The sequence below is a fragment of the Balearica regulorum genome, chromosome 10 (genome assembly GCF_011004875.1).
Source record: "Balearica regulorum gibbericeps isolate bBalReg1 chromosome 10, bBalReg1.pri, whole genome shotgun sequence".
Lineage (NCBI taxonomy): Eukaryota > Metazoa > Chordata > Aves > Gruiformes > Gruidae > Balearica > Balearica regulorum.
In genome coordinates, this window is record NC_046193.1 from 11658157 (window position 1) to 11673877 (window position 15721).

Genomic DNA, 15721 nt, shown 5'->3' on the forward strand with positions numbered 1-15721 from the left:
GCAGACAGACAGCCTGAACTGTCCATCCATCCATGGGTGGCAAGGTGATGGGGAGACAGATGGTCACAGCAGGAGCAAGAAGGATGGACCACCTAGCAGAGCCTTACCCTCAAAGACCTTGGTAAATGGCACACATCCTGACTGGCACCAGATATCCTCCTTCACCCTGTGATCTGAGTCACCAGACTGTAGCTTTGTGAGTTCATTTGCAAGGGATGTCATGAATTAGGAGGTAAAAACTTGGAAGGATCTGCAATACTGTCACCCTTTTAATTACCCACCTACACTTGCCCATAAATGTGCAGCTGATTTTGCTCAAATCTTGCAACTGAGCATAGTGGTTTATTCTAGAGCAGCAGTACATCACAGAAAAGGAAACAGGAATTAGGATCCTTCAAAAAAGTAAAATTTCTTCTACTTTTGCACACAAAAAAAGGATGAAGAAATGTAGCACCTTCCAAGTTACACCCCATGTGGCAATCTTCCAAACCTCTTTCCCTATGTTTCTACGTGTTAAAGACCCAAATGTTCCATATCTTGCTTCCAAATTCTCTGGCTCACTTCCAACAGCTCTTACAATACAGTTGGGTATTGTTTAGTGGAAAAAAAAAAAATCACCTCAGACTGATAATTAAAAATATATTTGATCATCAGATAGATATGAATGGCCAAGGGGTGCTGTGCAGAATAGATCATTCATGCTCACAGATTTCAAAGCAACAGAAGTATGTGTTTCTGATCTCACCGAAGTTACCCCAGAAATCCTTGTTTGTTGCAGAAGAAATTGCTGAAGAAATTTGAAACTGGGGGCAGAGGTGGAGGCAGATGAGCCATGGCAGAGAGCTATACTGCCGGGGTGCAGTCTGGGGTACGGTCTGAACTGGACTGCAGAGGGAGGTTTTGGACTCAGGCAGATGTTGCTGGATTGGTTTCACGCCTGTCTTACATCAGACTGAGCCCCACAACACCAAAGGCTAGGAGTTTGTCCTTGTTCTAAACCAAAGTGCAGATGGTGCTGTAATCCCACCCGTGTGGGTGCTGAGGTGCTGGACACAGGTCTCGGGATGGGACGGAGGACACACACGATGCTCAGCATGTCTCATACGCATTTCACAGCACAGGAGGGAAAGAGATGCTTTGTGCTCTCTCGCTCAGGTGCTGAATGTTGCAGCCTTCCCTCTGCTGTCCTCTCCCTCAGAACCTCCCAAGGTCTGGAATGATGGAGTTTCACGCAGGTATCTACAGCCAAGAGCTGAGTGTTTCTTCTTGTGCCTGAAAGGGCAGCATCTCCAAACTTTAGATTTCCATTAAAAGTAACTCCAGAGAAGATTCTGTGATGTACTAGGAAAAGTCAACAAGTAAAAATAATCAACACACGCCGTTACGAAAGCATCGTACTGTGAACGTGGAGGTTGCTACGGGCAGGAGTTCAGGAAGGCCCACCGACAGGTCTGTGGCAGGATCTGAACCGACATAACCAGCCCACAGCAACAGCAGGTGCTCGTGACTCCAAAGCGCAAACAAAACCACAGATACCTTTGCTACGTGAGAATCAAAGACTGTAGCCAAGACATAATAGATATCTTGTGTTGGAGGAAACAAGATAAGGGTTGAGGGGGTGAACTCTTAGATACTGTAACTTTTGATGTTATTAAAAGCACATGCTGCTAATTTACAATAAGATCAAATACAAAGGGTGTTAATGGCCTTGAGGATTGAAGATGTCCATCTCTAAAGAACATGTGGCTCTGGTAACAATCCTTTGTTGTCCTGAGATATAGTATTGTCATCTTATGTAGAAAATACTTTGCCTATGGATGCTCTGTCCCCTTTTTCACTGCAATGCTCCTCATTTAAAATCCTCTTTCTCAAAGTGTACTTCTGGGTTAATTATTACATGCATTAATTCAGCATAGGAAGAAAATCAGTGAGTGTGTTTTCCTGCACTAGCAGGTATAAAGTAAATTGTAGCAGATACTGTAAAAATTAAATAACTGAGAGGGAACAATTATGAACCAGATGCAAACAGTAATGAATGTGGCGCTTAGTACAGAATAAGTCCCATGTGAATTCATGGTGTTGATGTGCAACGCTGAGCACAACTGGGCCTTAATTTTGCTGGCCGCTTGGCACTGCCAGGGTGTATATACAGGAGAACACTCCCAGGAGTGAGCACTGTATTTGGTACGAGGTTTCCGTAAGACATTAAGATACTGCCTAACACAGTATCCTATACCAGGACGGCAGAGTATCTGCTAGAATTCTCCTAGTTGTTCCATACCATAATGCTTACTTTTTTCCTAATATGCATTTCGCACTGGGGATGTTCTTTATTTTCTCTAGTACTACTCCTGATTTACATCAGTGTGAGCAAGAGTAGCATCAGGCCTCCAGTTAAATAACTAATGCAGCTGTTTTGCTGAACCAGCTTCCTGGCTGGGAATGAATCCAGTCAGCTGTGGATAACAAACCCCAGTAATAGAGATTTCAAAGATTTCATACATTAATTTTTTTCTTAGTATTTGCAGAGTTACTTTTCTTACAAAACTCTGTTAGGCAGATGTTAGGAAGTAATTACTGTACATGAATCAGAAAGAAAATGCACATCTTACAATGAACATGTGTGAGTGGAGTGAGTAAGGAAACCAAAGACAAATGAGAAAAAAGCTAAAATATAGCTGAGCAGAATCTGCCAGAATTTGCCATGGGGTTATAAGGAAGAAACAGCACAAGGCAAGCTCTTCTCATGAGCCATACATTTATTGTATATCCAAAACAACAAGCCTGCTACCTTTCCTAGCAACAGCAGAATTATACTCACCATTCATGGACAGCAGATGAATTTAGCCCTGGCTGGGCAGGCACAGTTTCCACCAATATCTAAGAGCAATTACATCATTAACCAATGTGGTGGGCAGTACTAAAACGTTGCTACATACACTCTCATGCTCAAATATCCCAAAGTATCCTTAGATCACTTTGCACATAGATGTAAAAAGGATGGATCATATGAGTTAAAACTCTTGCCTCCGTGTACAAAATTATTGTAATTTTTATATATAAATACAACCAATCTTCAAATGATGGTGGCAGCAGTAATAATATCCAGCAGATTAGGATAGAAAACAAAACTTTAGGGGAAATTTTGCCCTGAAGATTGTAGTTGTCCGGGCTGTGGTTTTGTCCAGGACACAATATTCCCTGTACTTGCACATCTGGGTAATCTTTAACAACTGAAAAAGTTACTGCTTCTGTCGTTCACAGTGCTCTGATGGATAGATTTCGAGATGAGATGGAGCTAGTAATGGTATAACTGGGTAAACAACTTTGAAATCTCAGGTTCGAAGTACTATATTAGAGTTAAATAAAATATCTTGGTAAGCAATAATAAAAAAACCTGCGTGTCTTTTACGGCATTTTCCATCACTAGCAGTTAATGCACTTCACAGATGAGGTTGGTATAATTACCTTTACCTTGCAGTGTGGCTGCACCAACCGAGGCCCAGTAAGGAAATGATTCACCTGTACCACGGAAGCTCCCTTAAGATGCCTTTAGGAGCATACAGCAGACCTCCAGATTGTGCTGATTTTCACACATAAATCAATTATTTCATTCAAAAAAAAATTGCACATCAGTAAGTATGGTGCTCTAAAATTCCATCTCAATGTTTATGAACCTACAAACACCATAAAAAGAAATATCACAATAGAAGTCTTTAAAATTACAAACCAGCCAGGATGTTTAATATTTCAAGTCTAAATTACAATATAAAACCTCATTTTGAGAAATGCTATGAAAGCATCAGGGTTGGGTGCATTTTAGAACAACATTTGTCATAAAAAAGAGCTTGAACATTTGGGTTGCCAAGGCAGAAACAAGCACCACAGACACATTTTACCCTTATGGGGATTCATCAAGGTTGTGCAGTGCAGCTGTTGTCTTAGTAAAAGAAAGTATCGGCCCCTGGCTGGAAGAAACAGAAACATAATTATGTTATGATGAGCTGGAAAACATGCAAAGAAAAATTGGAATGCAAAGCATGATAAATGATGCTTTGTCAAGTGCAAAGCGGCAAGAAAACCAGGCGGCACAATAATAACTCTTCTCCAGTCAATGCTTCCAGTTTGGCTACCAAAATAAAGCACCACTCTCACCACGACAGAATAGATGTATCTTCTGGCTGTATTATTTAGTTCTGATACAATGATGCTGGGTTTGTAAAGTGGATTATGCAGTCTTCCTTAGTAATAGGAATGAGAAAAGGAATGGTCAGGTACTTCTCAAAATTGAGACCAGAATTCCACCTGGAGAAAATTTATAATGTTGTCTTATTCTGATTTTTATGCATACTAAAATTTAAGGCTTAGAACCTTTTCCTTTAAGATGCCTGCTAATTATGTTTTCTGCCATACAAACCCTGTTTCTACCAAGGTGACCAACATTTTACAATAGTAATATGGCTACCTGCAGTCATATCACAGTAAAATAGGAAATGCCATCCTCTAACAGACTCATTAATCTGTCTGTCCTCATAGTGACAAGGACAGGATTTCCCTTCAAGTGCTGCAGCAATGTGCTTGTCCAGGGTATAAACCGCTGAAGTCTATTCTCGTGATGCGAGTGAATCCAGAGAGAAAATTGGACTAATTATATACCAGCACAGGAAAGTCGTATTTAGAAACCAATACCGGGCCGCAGAGATAAAAAGGGACAAATGTTTAAGGAAAACTGCCTCACGATAAAGGGGGAAATGATTTAAAAAATATAATAAAATAATTCAGGAGGACGGGGAGTTTGGTGTGGCTAAGGAGGAGCAGCTGTGCCTGGGCCCTCTAGTGCCCGAGACCCGCCGGACTTCACTGCGACTCCCACACACCGGGGGCTGTCCCCGGGCAGCCCCCAGCGAGCTGTTTCTGCAGCACCCAGGGCGGAGCAGCTCCCTGGCTGGGACACTGCTAAGCTTACACAATTCCAGACTTTTATAAAAAAAAAAAAACCCCATATTTATTCCCAAGGCAGAGTTATTCTCAAGCAAGAGGGTTGGTAGAATAACTCTATCAAATTCCCCTCTGCAGGCAAAACTTTAGGGCAGAATTTCCACCTTTCATTTTGAATTTCCTACCTTTGGAGGATGCCTTTTATATATTTCATACTAAGAACACCTCTGAACCTGCTTTTAATATTCTTGTGGGTTTTTTAATTTTAAAAACCAAAAAAATGAGCCACCAAACAAAACGTGCATTGCTTCTGTAATTAAAAACAACCAGCTCTCAAATTAGCATGTATGTAGGATGGGTCATCTTCTATACATCAGTTTAAAGGACTGAAACCTATATTCAAAGAGTGTATTTTTAAGTGTGTATTTTTGGTCCTGTCAAATAAGGAACACAGGCAAGATACTAATCTCTTCACTCATATAGCTACTATTTGCAGTCATGGCTTTGTAAGCGACTGCTAATGACAGCATGATTTGCAGAATTTTTATTACCTACAAAAAATTAGGACTATTTTTATCACTAATTATTTTCATTTATATGGTAAAAATACTTTATTACTTGAGTGTAGTTGGTATTAAACCACTTGTAGCTTAATCTAATAATTCTATTCCCACTGATTAGGGAAAGTGAAATTACTGACAGGCAACAAATCAATGGAAGCCTGCAAACAATTTCTGTGATGCTCAGATATCCCTGCGCTAACCCTTCAACCTTTCTCCATTTCACTTGGCACTAATTTGTGAAGAGGTGCATGAGACTGCAGAATCGCAGACCAATGCCAAGCTAGTTATAATTTCTCCTGATACTGTTAAGCTTAACCTGATCAATAAAATATTGTCCTTTAACATTTTCTTCCTCAATCCGGTTAGCCTGACACCAAGTTCATTTTTTTGGCTTCAAGGCATTAAAATTGTTATTTTACAGGAAAACAAAAGCAGTTTATCCCACCCTCCACTCCTGTCTCATCCCCGTACATGTCTTATTCGGGAATACCAACAGGCAAGCAAAGGCAGATTACACAAATAAGTAAAGCTGAATGACTGGAGTCTGGCTAGGGATAAATAAATTTAAAAAAAGCCAAAAAGAAGGGCAAAACCAAAATAATGACTCTAAACTGACAAGCTTTTTTCGGCATTGGCTTTGCTTTTCACTTGATTTTAATTCTTCCTCTTCATGCTTCATCTCCCATTGTTTCCCCTGCGCTCTCTTGCTTGCGCTGTCTGTTGCTCTCTCCAGCTGCTCCCTGACTACTGTAACTTCCAGCATTTTTCTGTTGGAGCAGATTCTTCCATAACCACATACTTCTTTGATATTTTATTATTGCCTCCTCCTCTAGTATTTTTTTCCTCTTTCTTGTCAGCAAAAGTTCTCTTTGTGGTCCTGGTGAACAGAATCCCAAATGGTTTAGCACCCACACCGCATCAAATCCACTTCTCAAACAAAAATACTCCTTTGCAATTTAAAAGTGTGGTGTCATCCACCAGAGCAGAAGGATCTCATACAGTCTATTTACCTTTGCATGCCGACTGGATATGATCCATTAAAAATTAATTTTGTGAATGAAAGCCTAATGACAAAGACAATCCTATCTCATTGCCTTACCCCACCTGAATTAGACGCCAGCCTGCTGTGCTGTCTCCCAACCATCCTACTCTCTCCTTTCCCTTCTCTTTAGCCCTTTCTCCCTCTCCCCTTGCTGTGGTAACAAGTATATTATATGCGTTTTCTCTGTCATTCCAGCAATTGCTTCTTTTCTTAAAATTTGCCTTATTTGAGGGTGTAATCCTTTTCTCTATACTCCAGTGGGTACCTTGGGAGTCAATGGAGATGCTTAAACTAAGCAGGGCTCAGCCTTTAATAAACCAAACACCTTTCCCTACAAGGCTTAAGCAATTACTGAGTTAGTGTAAAGATTCATCAAGTGTATTTCTATTTTTTATTAAGAAGTTGATTTAGCTTAAACTGTATTTCTAAAACATATTTCACTCCACTGAGACAAGAGAAGATGTTACAGTCTCATAAATACTGCATGCTCAGACATCCCTTTGATTTCTCACAGGGAGTTAGTACGCTATAATTGCTCTGCTAAAGCCCTGTGTATTGGTTGGATATCACCTAGGTGAATTCTTCAGACCCAATCCAGTTTTCTCAGGTGGCTTTTCATTCACAGCTTAAACTCCATAAAATAATAAGGTAACTCATCAGCAGTTGCTTCTCATTCATTTTTATGATGTTATCACGAGATTGGGGGGGTGTGCTACCTATGAGAAGAAATGTCCTCAAATTCCTGGGGGCTCAGGGAAGCTGGCAAGAAGGGAATGAGGGGTTGGTGATCTTCTCCTCCTGTGCAATGGTGAGAATCTGGGCCTGGCAGAGAGCGTAGGCTGGACCCCAGCCCCGCTGCCTCCAGTATTAGCTACACGGAGGTTAACGGAGTATCAAGAGAATCATATATCCCAACTGACCAGGGCAGGCTCTCAAAGACAGGATCTCACCCTCATGTCCCCACAAAGGTCATTTTCTTTGAGATGCTATTTTTATCCTGAATTTTAGAAAGCGATTTTTTCCTTGCCTCCCCCCACCTCTCTGTGGCCCTGGGAACTCGGCTATTCCCAGCACCACAGCGGGAGAGGAGCCTGTTCCTGGCATCAGGTTTCATGGATGGCTGTAGGGAAGCAGTAAAGTGTTCCTGGCAGATAAACTGTGTGAGCAGGGGAAGAGGCTTCTTTCCTTCTTTCTTTTCTTCTTAATCCAGTTATTATCTGATCTGTATCCTTTAAATAAATATATATGCCCTTGCTTCTTCCAACTCTGGACCTGGCTTGTGATAGCTCTTTAATTCCACCCATCCATGCTTAGACAGTAGCTGGCCTAGCAAATTGTACCCCCCCAAGTACAGCTCCCAGGGCTCTGGTTAAGACTCCATCTGACCTAAATCTTGCTCATTATAAAATGTTGGATTTGGTTGGGTTTGGGTTTTTTTTTCCAAACAATAGCAGTTACAGGAATACATAATTTTGCTTTTGCCGCTTATAACTAAAACTCCCCCTAGGGCATTTAATAGAAATGACACTGGAAGAGGAAAAAATCTGGGGTTTATTTCCTTTTTATTTTTACATGGGTCATCTCTAAGGTTTTGCATTTATTGTTTTTATTGTTAGCATGTATTTCTTTCCTTTCCTCAGCCTTTGTTCCCAGGTTTGGACTCAGTGAGCACATTGCCTAGCTTTAAAAAATATTCTTAGTAGCTGCCTCATCTTAAAACGGCCTGAGACCGCGAAGTATATGTAGGCATGTAACAATTAAAGTTTATATTATTAAGCTGATGAAATGTAAACTGATGAATCTGTGACCTTGATATAAACAATTCAAAAGTGCTCGATAAATGTTAAGCACTTACCAGCGTTAAATGACAAAACTCAGCATCGGGGTGCCTAAAGGCTGGGAAGCTATTTTAGCTTCAGGGAACCTTGCTGTGACAATTTTGATAAGCAAGTGTCATATACCATCAAGCAGATCTCAGATTACACAGTTGGAACATATGTATTGCATTTAATCTATGGTGATTAGGTGCACTATTAGATTCTGTGTGTATATACTGTATTTATAAATTGCCTCTACCGTGAATGAGGGTGCGAAGCAAGGGGCTCGGCTGCTCCTCTGAACGTGTCCGAAAGACTCAATCTTTCCGCTGTGGCTCCAAAGCCTGAAGAGCCGCCCATCTAAATGCAAACAGTGAAGTTTGGATTTGAGACTACCAAGAGCGGATCAGTCCGGGGAAGCCCTGAAGGCAGCACGGCTTCAGCCTGCCCACTCCGCACTCAGCGTGTAACAGCCGTCCACGCTCCCAGGGTGTCACTCGTGGCCACCGAAGCCCGCTGGCAGTCAGCTGAGCGGCCGCTCCTATGGCAAGAGCCCGGTATTTGGGGTTTGCCGGCCGGGCCGGGCTGCGGTGCCCGCCCCCGCGGTGCTGCCCGCCGCCGGCAGCCATGTGAGGCCAGCGGGGAGGCAGACGGAGGCTCAGCCGGTGAGATCCCACCCGTGACTGCCCTGGGGAGGGGGGCGGCGGCTTCTTCCCTCTCCCCGCGGCCAGACGGCTCGGGGGGCACCGGGGGGGGTGTGTGTGTGGGGGGGTGGTGTTCCTCCGCTCCACCCGCCCGCCGGGCACGGCTGCTCGCTCGGTCGGTGCCCAGCCGAGCCGGGGGGGCAGCAGCGACCGCGTCCCGGGCGCGGCACCGCCCGCCCATTCACCCACCCACCCATCCATCCATCCACCCATCCACCCATCCATCCACCCTTCCGCCTCTGCCTCCGGAGCAGCCGGTGCGCAGCGTGCGGTGGAGCCGCCCCGCTTCGGCTCCGCTGGGGCAGCGGGGAGGCTGCCCGCCCGTCTCGCCGCGGCGGGAGGATGCGTGTGCGGGGCTTGCGACCTGGGATCGCGTCGGTGCTTGGATCCCTCCTCCTCCTCCTCCCCTCCTCCCTCCCGCTCCCCGCCTGGCAGCGAGGGGCCGGGGAAGTTGCGCTTACACGCGAGATGGCTTCGCAGCGGGGATCGCTTTGAGAAAGAGGTCTCCCCCTCCCTCGCCTCCCCCCGTCGACGTGGCCTCCGAACAGTAAGTGGCAGGAAGGAAGTAAAGTTGCAAACAACCTGCAGCGGCAGGAACTTTCTGAGCTGCTCCAGCTGCATGTGTTCAAGGTGCCTTTGATGTGCGTGCAGCAGCTTCTGGAAAGTGGACTGCAGCTTTCCCACTCGTCACCCCTCCCTCTCCCCCACCCTTCCCAACCTCCCCTCCCACCACCGCCACTTCAGCCCACACACGCAATTTGTTTGAGAAGGGGGAAAAAAAAAAAGAAAAAAAAAAAAAGTGGTGAAATGAACAAGAAGTGGTGAATTACCCAAGCGACTTTCCTCAAAGAGCGAGCGAGCCGGGAAGAGGAGCTGCGGCGAGCCCCGCACAGCCCGCCCGGCGCACCGGAGCTGCCCGGGAGGGACCCGCCGGGCACCCACCGGGGACCGTGGGGGCTGCGTGGTTGGCGGAGTGTGAATGCGTCTCCGCAGCGAGATGCAAAAAGCCTTATCTGCTTGCATTTGACGTGCGATGCCGGCTCCTCAGTAGAATGCAAACCCTTGCACAGGATGAAAACAGGTTTGTTGCAAATTCTCCTGGAAATGTTTCGTTCCCCACCGCCGCCACCTTCCTGTTTGAGATGTCAGAGAAGATCTTAATGATGACACGGTGGCAGATACCTCTGCTGCGTACCCTCCGCTGTTCTTTGGAGATGTTAAGGCAGAGATAAATCTTTTATGCAGCTGTCTTTTCATATCTGTAGCGGTTGCTGCACAATCTGCACTTGATTGCAGCTAAAATACTCTTTTTAGGATCCGTTTCACAAAATGATGCAAAATAAACACAGATGGGAGAAGTGGAGGAGAGAAAGCTGTAATGAAGTAGTGATGGTGGATTGATCTTCCCTCCTTCCCCCCCCTCCAATGCCCTCCCCCAAAATGTGAGCCTTTTCTGAACACAAAATGCTACATTTCTGGTTTAAAGCAGTAAAGATTTTGGGGGCTTTTTGGCTGGGGTTTTGAAGGGAGACTCCCATCAGTGGTGCTTGTCTTACTGACTGACTTTCTTGAATGTCTGTGGCTACCAAGCCCATCAGCATCTATCTTGCCTTCACCTGTTTTAAAGTATGTCTTGTTTCTTCCGACACCTTGCAGGTCATTCTTCCAGAATGCCAGAGGAAAGTTCGCCAAAGCGGAGTCCTCAAAACATCCCATATAAGGACCTGCCCCATATCATCAATGCTGATGGGCAGTATCTCTTCTGCAGGTATTGGAAGCCAGCAGCAACTCCCAGGTGAGCACTTTCAAGCAAGTGTCCTTTTTTTACTATCAGTAAATAAGACTCTATTAGTGTAATTATTATTTATAGCTTGACTGGCGTTACAGGGCTTTGTGCATGGAGCTTTGCAGAGCCACTAAGATTTCTCTCGTCTGAGAGAGCTCCTACTGTAAAGACTGCATGCTCCCAACCTTTGCTCACTCAAGTTGGCCTTACAGATGTAAAACATGGAGTTACTTTCATCTGATGCACAGCTGGCTTGGTTGGCAGTTCTGTATGCTACCGAGTGGCACATGGAGGTGGCTGATGCCCATCAGCAGTAAACAGCTATCTTCAAACTAGTAGCACAGGCAGTCAGGGAGAGTTGGGATACAGGCTTAGTGATGTCTACTCTCTCTAATTTTGTTAGTGTCAACAAATTAAATATCAGCATCTGATTTCACTTTGAACAGTAGCAGCCGAAATCTCAGGGCAACAGGCAGAATATGGTTTGACTGCATTGATTTTGACTGTTGTTTGGGTTTTTTAATTATTTATAGTTTAGTAAATGAATTAGGGAGCTCTTTCATTGGAAGCTGCGATTTCAAAACTGACCTCGATAATAAACATGGACAAGGAACCAGATAGAGAAATGTAATTTTTTTTTTTTCATAATATAAATAATCCCTTTACTGTAATAGCTTTCTATGCTGATTGTGTGCTGATTATGATCTGCTATAGAAAGCTATCTCTGTTCCTCCCATAGTTACAGTCTTTCTTCTTTCTCCCAGTATCTGCTGGCTTGACATGTATTTATGCTACCACTTGATATACAGGTAGCTACTTCATAAAAATCTGTGTATTGTTTTATTGGGGTTTTTTTCTGCAAGCCAACAGGAAAAGCTGTGTTGATTTTATACAGCTAGAAAACAGTCACAGGAAAAAGTTTTTCAAGCTGTAGTAGGAGTTGAACTTTTTCCTTGACCAACCAACAGGTTAGACATCATCCTGTGTCCAAATCAGCCTGTAACTGCACTGGGAGATGAATATGGGTCCAAGTTAGCTGGCCTCGCATTTTATGCCTGCCAAACGAAGGGGCACTGTGAATGACGTAGGTGCTTGCCCACCTCCCAGCTCTCAGTGCACTGTCCCCAGGGAGGGGGACTGTGCAGCCACCCCACCATAGCCCCACTGCACTGGTTGGGCTGTAGGACACAGCTCTGGGTTCAAGATCACCTGGTCCACAGAGCATTTTATAGTTACTTCTACTCACTGCCTTTCAGAAACAAGGAGGAACGATTTTGGCACTGATGCTTTACGTAGTTTTTGCACTAACCTGAAGATTTCCTCTACAGGGAAAAAAAATGCTATCAAAACAAGCTTGTACTGTGAAACCAGGCTGTCCTGCATTATAATGCCAATTAATCATTAACTGTTCTTCACCCAGTTGTGGAATTGCTTTCTTTTTTCATGTTTAATTTCTTAGCAAATTAGTAGTGAGGGGATGGGTCTTTGATCAAGAAATGAAAGGATGATAAAGAACTGAGAGTTAAAACTTGGTGTCTAAGTCCTCTGGGTCGTTAATTTTTTTTTTAGGGCTCTGTGTACCAAGCAGTTAATTGAGAGAGAGCTTGCCCTAGTTCTGTGACAACAAAAGTGGATGGGATCAGTGTTGCTCATTTACAAGTGGTTCCTAAGTGCGTGCGTCTGTGTGTGTGCGTTTGCGTGTTTGTGTATAAGGAGGGGGCGTGCTGTTTATTATTAGCTCTTTTTGCATTGTTATGTAGGAGAGAGATGGTAAGTGACTGAATAACAAGTTAGTGCCTGGATCCTACAGTCAAGAATGCTCTTGAAGTGCTTTGATAGGCAAACCAAAAATACATTTTATTTTTTTTTCCCTCCCACTTTTCATAAGTAGCTCAGCTTTTTCTGCTTCATATGTAGAAGCTCAGCAACTTTCATCTAATTTTAAATGTTCAGCAAAAGTGATCTATATATATATATGTATAGGGAGAGAAAGAGAGACACCTCAGGGGACTTTTACAGGCCTGTTGTTACAATTTATTCTATTTCAAATACTGAAGACGATTCTTTCAATTTTCTAACTCAATTGTTGATTCAGGCTGAAATCTTAACGCTAATGAATGACGCTATAACCATCAAATGGTGGGATCCATTATGCATCTAATCCCATCTAGGGCTATAGAAATACCTTTTCACTGCACATGCCCAAAGGTTATCTTTGACTTGGCTTCTATTAGAATAGAACTTACCATCCTTGATCTACGCCCCCCCCGGGGAGGGGGAAAAAAACGGGCTATCTGCCAGAGGAAAAATCAAAAAGTATCCCTAGCCTGAGGTTGAAGAGCAAACAATGGCTAGGCAGTCTCTCAAAGTGGGGCTGACCGACAGACATTGCCCCTCAGAGCTGGTGCTTCCCTTTTATCTCCTCAGACAGACCCACAAAGGTGGATAAAGGCTGTGCCAGACTAATGTGCTGTAGCTTATTTTTTTAAAAAAACCCCGATTTGTCAGGAAGATGGGGAAATTCTGTAAGGCGTTCTTGCTTCGTGCTCACAAATATCCAGGCGCTGATCCTGTGTGGTGTTGATCTGACTGATCAGCCCATGCTGGTGCACATATGGAAGCTTTGTTAGAAGTGCCACTGAGGCCAAGGTTGTCCTGCGAGTGAAAGGCACCTATTGTGAGTTCCTCAGCAGGGTCTGCTTTGTTTCGAAGGGGGATTTAGGTGGTTACTTCACAGGAAGCTGACACACAAAGGCACTCAGATGTCATAATGATTAGATGGGGTAGACAGAGTAGGTAGTAATGGGACTAAGGAAGGAGGGTGACAGTGTTTTCCACTTGTTTTTTGGATGGGAAGTTGCTCCCAAGAGGAGGGCTGGGGACTGGGTGTCTTCTTCTGTTGCTGTCTGCTGGCAGCAATGCAGGTGCGACTTCCCCTGCCAGCGGCCCTGCAAGCTGCCCAACTTGTTAAGCCAGTTTCATCTTAAGATGTAATTAAGTGGTCCTGTTGAATGCAGCAGGGAGGAAAAAGCAGTATGTTTTCATGTATCGTGCCAACAACAGGATTTGTGGAGCGTGAAAACAGGTAACTCTTTGGCACTGAGTGCTCACTAGGGAGTGCAGAGCTTAAGATCTGGGCAAGGTGGGGCATTTTCAGGACCATGTAATGTTGTTTGGAGGAAGTAAATCATGGGTACCAAACCAGATTGACCTCGTGCCTATAGCGTGTCCCAGTAGCTGAGGAAATCCTACCTAATGGGGAAGCAGTCTTTGTGTAAACAAAAACAACGGCTCCATGCAAGGCTAAAACCTCAGTCACCACCCTGAGCGGTCTGAGTCAAAATATGAGGTAATAGGAGGTGAGGAATTAAGAAACCATGCTCTGTTCCCATCGCTCAGACAAAGCTGCTAAGAATAGAGGTGGGATGAGGAAGGGGAAGGAAAGTTGGGAGGAGAAGTCAAGACATTTCCTTTGAGGCCCCTAAAGGGCCAGGAGAAGTTCAGAGATGACCTTTTTTCCTCTCTGTTCTGTATCCCCATAACCTTTTCTGGATGCTTCAGCTCTTCCTGTCACTGCCTAGATAAGCACAGTTTGTTCTGTGGCACTTTCAGCCCCTCTGCTTGACCTCAAATAAACCCTGTGGGATATATTGACCCAGTGTAGTTTTTCAAAGGTGCTGATAGCCTGCAGCCACCATTGACTTCAGGTCAAGAAAGTGCTGCTCAACGCTCCTGCTGTAGGTCAGCCACTCTGGGCTTGAGACACTACTAGTTAGAGGATGCTTTTGAAAATGTGGGCTCCAGACATCCTTGTATCTGAGCTTCCTCATCAGTCAAATAGAAATCATTATCTGGCTAGTTAATGTGCTGCTTGTGTGTCTCTCCACTCAGTGGTCTCTAGGTGCACTTAGATACTACCAGCAACTGGGGTGGTCTGCCGGAGGAGGCTGCCTGAAGCTGAGACACGTCTGGGTCACAGATGTGTTCCTGGTCCATTGTTAACGTACACTAACATGGGTTGGCTCAACTGTAGACGTCATGACCATGGTTTAAGTGAACAGAGTTGCAGTTGTCTGAGTAAACAGTGCCTTCGTAGGAGTTCTTTCAGTTCTACACCTGACAAGTGTGATCAAAAATACAAAATTAAGCAAACAAAAAGCACACGCTTTTCTATTTACTTTTAAAATTTATTTTACTCTTTGGAAAATGCCTGTCATTCATTCTGACTTGTTTGCAATGAAAGGCCAAGCCAATAAGGAGAAAATATATTTCTTTCTTCCCCAAGGACTTTACAGAAGTGCCTGTGGTACAGAAATACAAACTGCCTTTGTATTTGAACTGGCCCTTAAATTGTGGATATTGCTTGCTGATTTTGGCACCTTATTACCAGCATTTCCATGGCATTTCCAGAAGAACAGCACAGCTCACAGCATGAGCAGATGACAAAGTTGAATTTGACTTTCAGACCCTTCCAAAATGAATAAATAAATACATAAACCAAAATGAAGTAAAAGCAAAGGGAATCAAGCCACTAATTATAATGTCTTTAATTATACTATGCAGTGTTAGTCTCTAGAAATACTTAAAGTAATTTCTAATTCAGTGGCACTCTGGAAGAACACTTTTGTGTGTACTAATGAGGTCAACTTCAAACTAAGGCACCAGGGCCAAATTTCTATCGTGGAAAGTGACTTATGTCAGCGCAGTTTGTTGTAGGATGAATTCAGCTCCCTCTGTGTCTGATCACATCATACACAGTGCACAGGGGAAATAACAATTACCATTGTCAAATCAACATTTCAGGCTTTGCTTGCTGTACTGCTATTGCCTGAGTTTCTAAAGCCTCCCTTCTGCTCATCAGCCACGTATGT

The 15721-nt window shown here is 44.0% G+C and overlaps 1 protein-coding gene across 4 annotated transcripts in view; it reads left to right on the forward strand.

Annotated features, from left to right (window-relative positions):
- Nucleotides 1-15721, forward strand: part of MGLL (monoglyceride lipase) — a 106892-nt gene that overhangs the window by 31651 nt on the left and 59520 nt on the right. The window contains exons 1-2 of one of the 4 annotated variants that reach the window (XM_075762111.1): nt 8961-9025; nt 10721-10859. In XM_075762111.1, coding sequence (XP_075618226.1) covers nt 10735-10859 — 125 coding nt within the window. In that variant the 5' untranslated portion in view covers nt 8961-9025; nt 10721-10734. Of the gene's footprint in view, nt 1-8960; nt 9026-9185; nt 10146-10720; nt 10860-15721 lie in introns of those variants that run through there. The other 3 variants (XM_010304973.2, XM_075762109.1, XM_075762108.1) reach the window with 3 other exon arrangements.